The sequence below is a fragment of the Colobus angolensis genome, unplaced genomic scaffold, assembly GCF_000951035.1.
Source record: "Colobus angolensis palliatus isolate OR3802 unplaced genomic scaffold, Cang.pa_1.0 Scaffold109, whole genome shotgun sequence".
NCBI classification, from domain to species: domain Eukaryota; kingdom Metazoa; phylum Chordata; class Mammalia; order Primates; family Cercopithecidae; genus Colobus; species Colobus angolensis.
In genome coordinates, this window is record NW_012111919.1 from 1,272,545 (window position 1) to 1,284,821 (window position 12,277).

At 39.6% G+C, this 12,277-nt stretch overlaps 1 protein-coding gene across 4 annotated transcripts in view; it reads right to left on the minus strand.

The window, feature by feature from the left end:
* Nucleotides 1-12,277, minus strand: part of HADHB (hydroxyacyl-CoA dehydrogenase/3-ketoacyl-CoA thiolase/enoyl-CoA hydratase (trifunctional protein), beta subunit) — a 51,143-nt gene that overhangs the window by 11,205 nt on the left and 27,661 nt on the right. For 3 of the 4 annotated variants that reach the window (XM_011950316.1, XM_011950333.1, XM_011950344.1), the window contains 5 exons: nt 10,120-10,164; nt 6,400-6,499; nt 3,013-3,100; nt 1,053-1,240; nt 538-718 (listed from right to left, as the gene is read on the minus strand). In XM_011950316.1, coding sequence (XP_011805706.1) covers nt 538-718; nt 1,053-1,240; nt 3,013-3,100; nt 6,400-6,499; nt 10,120-10,164 — 602 coding nt within the window. The remainder of the gene's footprint in view (nt 1-537; nt 719-1,052; nt 1,241-3,012; nt 3,101-6,399; nt 6,500-10,119; nt 10,165-12,277) is intronic. The other variant, XM_011950324.1, reaches the window with a different exon arrangement.

The window sequence follows — 12,277 nt, forward strand, 5'->3', positions numbered from 1 at the left end:
GAGACTCCGTCTCAAAAAAAAAAAAAAAAAAAAGACAGTTGGGAAATCATCTAAATGCTTTACTAAAAATAGGACATCCTATTTCTTAAGACATTCATTCACAGTTGGTTATTCTATACAGAAGTCAGACGATTCAGGAATTTTAAGAACAGGCATGTATGTAGAAACTAAAATATACCAGCAAGATCTAAAAGGAGACTCTGTTTGTCTTACTTTTTTTTTTTAATTAGAGATGAAGTCTCACTCTGTTGACCAGGTTGGTCTTGAACTCCTGGCCTCAACTGATCCTCCTGCCTCAGCCTCCTGAAGTGCTGAGATTAGTGCTCAGACCTTAAAAGGACACTCTTGTAGAAACTTTAAAAAAATGTTTACCTATTGTTACAACATAAATCAAACTTTGTGTCCATATTTAAGAATAAAGGCTGAATGCTTTGGAAACAGAACCAACACACTTACTGAAAAATCACTTGGGATTTTTTTGAGTTTTAGGAGCAATTCAGAACTCCCTAATTAGTGTCATGAAGCATTTCATTTTACCTGGTACTCTGAAGGGTACGACATCAGAAAGGAGTCCTTCATCCTGTGCCTTCTTGGCCAGACTGTGAGAACGCAGCGCGTATTCATCCTGTTCCAGCCGAGAAACAGCAAAGGCGGCGGCCAGTCGGTCTGCAGAGTGGCCCATGGTCTCACTGGTGGAGAACTCAGCAACCGCAGGAAGCTGGGAAAGGAGATATCCGAGAAGCAGGTACACCGTTAACAGGTGTTATTCCAACACCTAGGATTGTTCTGTGTTATTTGGAAAAGTTAAAATCTATTTGTTTGCCATTAATCAATCAAGACCAAGACAAGGAAAGTTCTTTGTGAGCAGAGGATCTCTAAAGAGGGCTCACAAATTAAAGTTTTCTACCCACTATGTTTTTTTTTTTCATCTTGACCAAATAACCCTTTCCTCTAACTACAGAATCTACACCTACTACAGCATAGCAGAGTCCACACTGCAATACCTAATTCTAAATCTCTGCAGTGGGATGCCCTGCAAACACAAGCCTTACCTCAGGTGCTAGGAAATTCAATCGGAATTTAGAGATTAAAGACAGTCGCTGGCCCATAGATTTGGCCTTATTGAGATCAAGCATCAGTTTTCTCATTTTCCTTGAGTGACGAATAGGGACATCGGACATCAACTCGACACCACCTGCCACAATCACATCACACTGGCCAGAAGCAATCAAGCCAACGCCTACAGGGCACAGGTTATACTTCATGAATATCTTTTACAGAAAATAACATACCATTCCAATTTAAGCTTCTTGATTAAAAGGCTGAATAACAGTTATCAGCTTTGTACAACATCTATAATTAAAGTTTTCAACTTTTCAGAAGAATTAAGGTAATTGTTTTAAATGACTAAAAACACATTCAACACGTTAGAGAAAAACAAGTTTCATTCCTGCCATATGGACATCAACTTCTAGAAATATCCATTGGACCAACTCTTGAACAAATCATTATTCCAAACCAGAACATCTTGGATATTTATATGCTCCCAGCTTTAGTTTTAAGAAATATTTTTTTATCCTATAAAGAGAATGTTAACTTCTGCTACAAAGCAGAGAAATTCCAGCTGTTGAAATGTAAGGCAGGCCCCCTCTCTCCTTATGGCCACTATTCTCTTTTTTTCTTTTTTGAGATGGAGTCTCGCTCTGTCTCTCAGGCTGGAGTGCAGTGGCACGATCTTGGCTCACTGCAAGCTCCGCCTCCTGGGTTCATGCCATTCTCCTGCCTCAGCCTCCCAAGTCACTGGGACTACAGGTGCCTACCACCATGCCTGGCTAATTTTTTTGTATTTTTAGTAGAGACAGGGTTTCTCTGTGTTAGCCAGGATGTTCTCGATCTCCTGACCTCGTGATCCACCCACCTTGGCCTCCCAAAGTGTTGGGATTACAGGCGTGAGCCACCGTGCCGAGCCTATTCTGTTTCTCTAACCAGGAGTTGGTCACATGCTGCCTAGAGAGGCGAACACCCCCAGTCACGGGCATCATTCCCTGCCACATATGAGGTGGGCTGCCCACCTGGGCCTTGATGTTACTAGACAAGCGTATGATTACTAAATCTTTCAGGCTTCCTGTCTCTTCACACTACGGGCTGATGCTATAAAATACCCCGTAATTTTGTTAAAATTTGTTAGGGGAATTTTCAATGATTTATAAAAATCATTTTATAAAAAAAATTTATAAAAATGCCAAGGATGCGGGAAGAAAGTGAAGGAAAGAGCTGTGCCATCTAAAGCAATGATTTACAAGTATGGTAGTGGTGAAGAAAGGAAGACCATATCTTTGTGGGAAAATATCATATCTGAAGCACCAGGTTGAAAGCCTGGCAGGTTGTAAACTATTTACTCATGCTTCAGATGCTGAAGTACCTTCCTAGAGATATACTCTTCCATTTGATAATCCCTGCTGCAGCCAGCCACATTATTCACAGAGGAACCACACCAATGGTAACATCCCTCAGGTATGGAGAGCGAAAAGAGAGGTTAACTACGGTTAGAACTCCCAAATTTTAAACCTGACCTTTCTTTTTAAAAAACACAAGCAGAGATCTGTGCTAATCTATCACTTCTGCTAAGAGTACTTTTTGGGATGAGCTTGGTGGCTCACACCTGTAATCCCAGCACTTTGGAGGTTGAGGTAGAAGGATCCACTTGAGGCCAGAGGTTTAAGACTAGCCTGGGCAACATAGTGAGATCCTGTCTCCACAGAAAACTGAAAAATTAGCTGGGTGTGGTGGAGCGCCTGTAGACCCAGCTACTTGGGATCCTAAGGCAGGAGGATCTCTTGAGCTCAAGAGTTTGAGCCTGCAGTGAGCTACGATGGTGCCACTGCACTCCAGCCCGAGTGACAGAGTGAGATTCTGTTTAAAAAAAAAAAAAAAAAAAGGTACATTTTTATAACTAAGTAAAAGACAAAGGAGGAAAATTAACATGTACTGTCTGCTTCCATTTAAACATACCTGTGGTCATGGCTTGGTTGGCAGAGATACAAGCCATGGTGACAGTGTGAGCAGGAGTCTTGTCAGAGAAGCCAGCTCCAAGGGCAGCCTTCAGGAAATACAGTGAATGAAATGATCACTCTAAGGGAAGGGCATCATGTAAATGATGCTTTGAGCACTAATCTTTATGGTCATCTGAAAAAGGTTTCAGTTTAAAATTCTCCAGAGCAATATTTAAAATAAAATTAAGCCCATCACAGAAATGGTTTACTAATATTTAATCATGCCATTAATTGACAGGTATATGCAAAATTCCTGCTGGCTGGTTTCTAGTGCAGACACGAGGTTATAATACTCTTCTAACTCACCTAATTTCTTATCGATGCTTTGCTCAGGGCCTTCAAGGATATCAATATATAATTTGATTTTAACTTGTTTAATGTTCAAATATACTTAAAGGAACCTATTAAAGACAGTTGGTGGAATGATGATGAAATATATTATGGGGTGGAGTCCTCACGATCTGTGTTATCAGGTCTCATGATCAGTCACAAAGCTTAGCAGCAAAGCAAAAGTGATTAAACATGAAAATGATTTCTAAAGAACCGACCATTCATAAACAGAGTTCCCACTCAAGACCCTATCTGCTTTACACCTATCTTTTTGCTCACTGCCAGCTATTCTCTCTTACTGACCATCTGACACTTCAGATAGCACACTGCAGACCCAATGCAAAGATGAATTGGAAAACTTGCCAACTATACAGAAGCTCAACTCAATGAAAGAAACTGGAGAATTGCCTGAGTTACAAGTGAGCCTGTGAACAAGTAAGGGTCAGACCAGTTAACAAGTGGCCAGGATGATGCCATAATAGGTGATACAGAGAGAATAATTTGTCATCTGAGCGGCTTTAAGAAAAACTGAGGTCATCATTAATCTTGTAAAAATGGCCTCTACTATAATGGCACAGTGAAAGTCAAACATGAAATGAGGACATCTATAATTTTATTATACTATTTATTGGGGGAAATTATACTGCCAAAAACCAATCAATGTCTGATCCCATTTTTATTTATGTAAATAATTAATGCATAGGTGCAACTATAAAATACTTATTTTTATAATATTAAAGTTTTACTTTAGAAATAAAGCTTCCAGATTCCCCCCCACATACACACCCACACACTATTTACTATGAAATACTGGATCCCATTATAGGGAATTCATTTTTAGTACTCTTTTCCAAAACTAATTATCCTCCGAATGCAAACTCTCCTATAACTTAGTAAAATGTTTCCAAAGTCTCAATTAGAGATTCAATGTCTCTTAACTGATTTTTACCTTTATACTTATTTACTTTTATGCTATTTACCATCATCTATAGAAACAGAAATGTGTTACAGTGATGTATCTGCAACATGACCTCATTCTAGTTTTTCCAGGTAGGCCTGAAACTAAATGCCCAACCTGCTTTGTTGAGAACGTCTGCCAGGCACCTGCACATCAGCCTCTCAGCATAAACCAATCCGAAAGGAAGAGAGACGCAAGTATCTCAGGGGGACAGGAGAGAAGAGCTCTGCAGCAGGGCAAGTATAAAAGGGGCATTAGGTTGCAATGGCTTGATTCTCACAAGGGCCTTTCTAGTATGTGTTGCCCTTGGCCCTAGATGACTCTCAGGACTGAAGGAGCTTTAACTACAGTTGGCTATTGGTGACCCTTGTCCACACACTTCTATTGAAAGTTTGAATAGCTCTCAGGGCACTAAGGGAAGAGGAAGAAGATGCCTCTAACTTGGAGAACAGGGAAATATGCTGAACCTTTCAAAAAAGTCAGGTTCATGGCAACACCAGAAGCCTTTTAGGACTGTATACTAATATTATTAATATAGGCGATAGAGCCTAAGAAATTATTTGGCTGGAAATTATGTTAGCTTTTAGGCTGCAATACAGCTTTAAAGTGACATTCTCATAATGTATCCCCTCAACCCAGTCTTTCCATGCAGACACTGCAAAAATTACCTGGAGTATAACATAACTGGTATTAGAACAGGGCAGGCAGAGGGAATCTACCTCCTGTCAATCAATAGCTGAGATCTGCATATGGATGTAAAATTTCCAGGAAAAAATTCAGAGAAAAACATTATAGCTTTAGTTTTAGGAAAAAAAAGAACTGAATTACAGAGAAAATGGAAACATTTATTTTTATTTATTTATTTATTTATTTTTTGAGGAGGAGAAGGAAGAGAGTGGGATAAAAAACTGAGCAAAAGGAGAAAAGAGCAAAAAATTTTACTATTTACATCTTGAGTGCTCTTATAAAAGTCACTTGGTTATTTTCAGAATATAAAAGTTGAAAATATATTATGAGCAGCTTGATGTATTCACGAAATTGTCATATTTGAAACATTCAGAAATGTCAAGGTTCAAGGAAAAACAAAAAATTTCAGAGGGGAAATAAAATCTCTTCCTGTTGTTAATTCCTTCCTGTCCCTCAACAGCACATAGTAGATCTTTGTCGGCTTCAGTCATGCCAGGCTTTCAGCAGTTTTAACATTTCTGACAGGTACAGAGGTGGAACAGAACAAATACTTTCAGTCCTGCTTATTTGCCCTTGTCTCTCAGTCGACAGTGATAGAAGTTATTACCCTCATAACTATACTGAACTCAACAATATGGCAAGCACAGACCAGAACTAGGGAAAATGCCGAGTACAACAAAATGTCCTTTTGGTGCCAACTTCATCCAAACAATCGCTTTCAAATTGAAACAGCCCAGAAGACGTGTTTGGACTTGCTGTAGGACACATCCTAGAAGTTCCAAGGTCTGTCATTATCTTGGTTGCCCAATCGACACTACATGGAGCTATGCCAACTAGGGCAAAAGTAAACTTCTGTGAAATAGTTTTAAAAAAGCCAAACTGCCTTACGTGCCATCTAGTCGATGGGAACAAATGAGTAAGCAAGGCTACTTCCAGCTAACAAAAACCAAGTTATGAAATTAATTCTCTGCAAAATGTTGAAATTTTAAATTAACTGGAAGCCATGATATCTAACATTACTAAAAATAATATCAGCCACACTTTGCTGATCTCTATTTTCCGAACACAAGAGACAATGTCCTAAACTAGCTAAAATAATTTATTTGATTTACAGTAAAGTATGAATATACACTAATACAGTGTATGTCACTTGATTTATATTGAATTCTTTTACATATTGTGTATGTCATTTGACTTATATTAGAATTCTTTTACATATTAAATAACACATTACCCAAGCTGTAAAATCACATTTTAGGTCAAATGTAACTGAATAGATTTTAAAAGCTTTTATAAAGTAACTTCTATTAATTGAAATTCAAAGTGATTCTACTATCACTCTTTAAACAACATAAAGTTTGTTTTACTCACCTCTCTAGCCACATTGCTTGTTTTCACTTCCTGAATAACTGTGCCAAAGATGATATAATCAACTACTTCCTTAGGGACACTAGTCCGATGCAACAAACCCCTGGAAGTAGAAATCCAAAGCAAAGCAGCATTTCACACATCAAGGCAGTGCCAGAGATCATCACACAAAACACTGTGCTCCTTAAAAAAGGTTAGCCTTGCCGGGCACGGTGGCTCACGCCTGTAATCCCAGCACTTTGGGAGGCCGAGACGGGAGGATTATGAAGTCAGGAGATCGAGACCATCCTGGCCAACATGGTGAAACCCCTTCCCTACTAAAAATACAAAAAAAATTAGCCGGGCGTAGTGGCGTGTGCCTGTAGTCCCAGCTACTCGGGAGGCTGAGGCAGGAGAATGGCGTGAACCCGGGAGGCAGAGTTTGCAGTGAGCCGAGATGGTGCCACTGCACTCCAGCCTGGGCGACAGAGTGAGACTCCATCTCCAAAAAAACAAAAAAACAAAAAAACAAAAAAAAAAAGGTTAGCCTTGAATTTGAAAGGACAGAGATTGTATCTTTTCTTTAATTTCACAAGTATTTGGCACCTTCTCAAAGAAGAAATGAATGAAAGAGTGATTTTAAAGTCAACATTTGATGCTCAATTGGTAATGAGAAGTTAGAGAAGAATAAAAAATAATTTGGAATAGGATAAAATAGATAAATCTATAAATTAATTAATGTTAGTAGAAACCAAGGTTCTCAGTAAAAAAGAGAGACAAATATTCAATCAAAGAGAGAAAGCAAAGTCTCCCTTCAAACTATTAAAATAAAATTTAAAAAAAAGAAGTTCTGGGTATGTTAAATTTTAGTCTGAAATATCAATATCAACAAATGATTGAAATAATATATACATTCTAGTTGTGCCCATGAATAGAAACTAGACACAATAACACTGCAGTAGGAATGAGCACTCCCTGAACCCAGACTTTTTTTTTTTTGAGACAAGAGTCTCGCTCTTTCACCCAGGCTAGAGTGTACTGGCACAATCTCGGCTCACTGCAACCTCCACCTCCTGGGTTTAAGCGATTCTCCTGCCTCAGCCTCCCGAGTAGCTGGGGCTATAAGCGCCTGCCATGACGCCTGGCTAATTTTTGTATTTTTAGTAGAAACAGGGTTTCACCATGTTAGCCAGGCTTGTCTTGGACTCCTGACTGCAAGTGATCCACCAGCCTTGGCCTCCCAAAGTGCTGGGATTACAGGCGTGAGCCACAGCACCCAGCCCCAGACTAGGTTTCTAAATGCCATTCCCCATTAAAGGGACAAAAGGTTTTTTAGGAAATGACTGATACCAGGTCCAAAGGAAAGTACAAAGTGAATCTCCATCTTTTTTGTGCCAAAAGTAAGGAAGCACTCAAAGATAAATGGGACGACATCAGCAGGGCACAGTGGCTCAAGCCTGTAATCCTAGCACTTTGGGAGGCCGAGGGAGGTGGATCACTTGAGGTCAGGAGTTCGAGACCAGCCTGGCTAACATGGCAAAACCCCGTCTCTACTAAAAATACAAAAAAAAATTAGCTGGGCTTGGTGGCGTGTGCCTGTAATCCCTACTCAGGAGGCTGAGGCAGGAGAATTGCTTGAACCTGGGAGGCGGAGGCTGCAGTGAGCAGAGATCGTGCCATTGCACTCCAACTTGGGCAACAAGAGCGAAATTCCGTATCAAAGAAAAAAAAAAAAAGGACAAATGGGACCATATCAAAAACAGGAACATGGGGTATACACACTTGTCAAAACTCATCAAACTATACACTTAAAATCTGTGCACTTTATTACATGCAAATTATATATTAACAACCAGTATTATACTAAAAAACAAAAGGCACACTGGAGTCAACTTGAAGGAGTGCCAGATAAAATGTGAAATAAGCTGAGCTTCAAAATGAGTAATGACTAAACTTGGCTATAATGAAATAAATAAATAAAAATCTGTGAGTCCTTATCAATTCAAAAAACTAAAAGAGGGTTAGATACATTGGCTCACGCCTATGGTCCCAGCTACTTGGGAGGCTTCGAGGTTGCAGTGAACTATGATCAAGCCCCTGCACTCTAGCCTTGGACAGAGTGAGACTCCATCCAGAAAAAAATAAATCAAAAATTTAAAAAAAAATTTTTTTTTGAGACAAAGTCTTGCTCTATTGCCCTGCCTGGAGTATAGTAGCGGGATCAGAGCTCACTGCAACTTTCAACTCCTGAGCCAAAGTAATTCTCTTGCTTGGTTAATTTTCAAAATTTTTTTCATAGAGATGGAGTCTTGCTATGTTGCTTAGGCTGGTCTCAAACTCCTGGGCTCAAAAGATCCTCCTACCTTGATCCTCCTGCCTTGGTTTCTCAAGTGCTGGGATTATAGGTGTGAGAAACCATGCCCAGCTGGTAGATGAGATTTTTTAAAGGAAAATATGCATACAGAGAAATGCAAAACTCTAAGGAATAAAACTTGCAAAATGCCTTTCAAAAACAGAAAGAGGGAGAGATCCAGTTTTTTGTTTTTTTTTTTTGGTGCGTGTGTGTTTTGAGATGGGAGTTTCACTCTTGTTGCCCAGGCTGGAGTGCAATGGCGTGATCTCAGCTCACTGCAACCTCTGTCTCCCAGGTTTAAGGGATTCTCCTGCCTCAGCCTTCCAAGTAGCTGGGATTACAGGCATGCACCACTATGCCCAACTAATTTTGTATTTTTAGTAGAGACGGTTTCTCCATGTTGGTCAGGCTGGTCTCGAACTCCTGACCTCAGGTGATCCACCCACCTCAGCCTCCCAAAGTGCTGGGACTACAGGCATGAAACGCCATGCATAGCCCAGTTTTTTTTTTAAGGTAGAGAAGAGTCCGTCAGAATACAGAAGAAAAATCATAAAGGCATATTACTAAGAAATCAATAGAAGACAGGTGAGTATAGCTTACAGTGTCAAGTGCTATAAAGTACAGAGACAGAGGACTGAGAAAAGATCGGTACATTTAGCAATCACAAAACCATTATTAAGAGAAGGTTCTGAAGTATGGTTTCTGTAAAACAAAGGGAGAATGGAAATAATGATTATACAATTAGAGGGAACTGATAGTAAGGAAACAGAAACAACTGCCCTTTCACTCATGCTTGAGGTCTCGCAGGAAGAGAAGAAAAAAAAAACAGAGTTAGAATGGACAGAAAGGTCAACTGAAGGGTTTCTCCAAACTAAGAAAGAGCTGTGGTTGGTTGAAGACACAAAGGCAAAGTGTCAATGGAAAATGAATGAGATAATGCCTTCCTTGTTACTTCATCCCAGAAACAGCAACACATTTCATGACTCTCACCAAATTATTCATCCAGCCCAATCTTATTTAACTGCATCTAATTTTAGATTTTTACTTGGTTTGCACATGAATCTTCAGGTGTCTTTTAGGATTCTTTCTAGGTAAATATCTACATAATCTGTTCAGTTACCCTTATACAAGTTCCTAAGGCAATCACCAAATATATGTATTGTGTTTAGGCGGATCAGTCGAGTCCTGTGGCTAGCTAGGATAGCATTAAAATATACTGTCATGCTAAGACACTGTTAAGCCTGCAAAATAAAGATTGATGATATTCATAAGCTGCTTAAATTTGTGTAGTACAGATGGTGAAGATAAGAACAAATTGCTATTTTATGTGTAAAAACTGGAGAAGGTGCCTTTAATGAAATAAGAACGGAAATGAAACTGCATTTACTTACGTAAGTGCTGCTCTAGCCAAATCATGTGGCATCAGGTCTTTATATCTGAGGAAAGAAAACAAATAATTTAAACCGAAACCTTAGAGCTTCAATGAAAACTTTTCATTCTATTTGAAATACTCAGAGATCATCTAACACATGCTGCTACAAACACACTTAACTTTACTATCCAAGGCAGTTCATCATTTCAAATGAAGAAATAGTATGACTTCGCTATCTGTCATCCTTAAAAATCTAGCAAGACTTAACTCCTACTGAGCTTGCTAAGAATCAAACAAAAGTATTGTCCAATACCTTAATGTTCAGCATAACACACACTAAATTTTCTTTAAAGTGAAGCCCCACCTTTGGGATCTCTTTTCCTTTAAACATTTTATTTTAAAAGTGTATTATTTATTTATTTTGTAATGCCTACAGGGCTACAGGTGATGTATTACGACTTTTGAAGAAACTTTTTGCTTTTAAGTAACTTGAGATTTACCTGAGAATGGAAAGAGGCCGAGCATGGTGGCTCACACCTAGAATCCCAACACTTTGGGAGGCTGAGGTGATATGACTACTTGAGGCCAGGAGTTCAAGACCAGCCTGGGTAACACAACAAACCAGACCCTGTCTCTACAAAAAATATTAAAGATTAGCCAGGCGTGGTGGCATGGATCTGTAGTCCTAGCTACTTGGGAGGCTGAGGTGAGAAGACTGCTTAAGGCCATGAATTCGAGGCTGCTAGGATCATGCCACTGCACTCCAGTCTGGGCAGCAGAGCAAGACCCTGTCTAAATAAATAAATAAGAATTGGAAAAAGAGAGCAGAGTTCCCTTTTTCACCCTCCTTTTTTTTTTTTTTTTTTTTTGAGACAGAGTTTCGCTCTTGCTGCCCAGGCTGAAGTGCAACGGCACAATCTCGGCTCACTGCAACCTTCACCTCCCAGGTTCAAGCAATTCTCCTGCCTCAGCCTCCCAAATAGCTGGGATTACAGGCGCCCACCACCACGCCCAGCTGATTTTTGTATTTTTAGTAGAAATGGGGTTTCATCATGTTGGCCAGGCTGGTCTTGAACTCCTGACCTCAGGTGATTCGCCCGCCTTGGCCTCCCAAAGTGCTGGGATTACAAACGTGAGCCACCGTGCCCAGCCTTCCCCTGCTTTTTCTAATACTGACATCTTACATAACCATATTATACTTATTAAAACTAAGAAATGAACATCAGCACAATACTATTCACTAAACTATTAACTATCTGAATCTCACCAGTTGTTCCACTAATGTCCTTTTTCTGTTCCAGGATTCAATCCAAGATACCATGTTGCATTTAGTTGTTATACCTCCTTAGTCTCCTTCAATTTGTGACAGTTTCTCAGTCTTGTCTTTCATGACCCTGACACTTTTGAAGACTGGGGTTATGGATTTGGGGGAAGAATATCACAGAGGCAAACTGTATTTCTCTTAGCTTCATATCAGGGGGTACGTGATATCAATATGACTTACTACCAGTGATGTCAACGTGATGATTTGGGTCAAGTGATGTCTGCCATTTACTCCACTATAAAGTTACTATTTTTTCCTTCCTTTACTCAATTTGTTAGAAGTGAGTCACTAAGTCTAGCTAGCCCACATTCAAGGGGAGAATTAAGTTCCACCTTCCAGTGGCAGGAATAACACAAACTTTGCTGACATATGTTGCAATCATCATAGTAATTGATAAATATTTTGGGGGAGATTCTTTGAGACTATGCAAATATTCTGTTTCTTCTTAACATTTCACCTAATTTTAGCAATCATTTGTAGATCTTGCAGCAAGTATTATGTGGTACTCTAATGGTTATTTTTCCCATTCTTTATTTATTTTTATTTTTTGAGACGGGGTCTCACTCTGTCACTCTGACTGGAATGCAGTGGTGCAATCACAGGTCACTGCAGCCTCGAACTCATAGGCTCAAGCGATGCTCCCACTTCGGCTTCCCTTGTAGGTAGGACTACAGGTGTCTGCTACCACACCTAGCTAATTTTTCATTTTTAGTTTTTGCAGAGATGGAGTCTCAGTTTGTCTATGCCAGTCTTGAACTCCTGGCCTCAAGCAGTCCTCCTACCTCAGCCTCCCAAAGTGCTGGGATTACATGTGTGAACCACTGTATACAGTCCTCCTATATTTATTAAATCA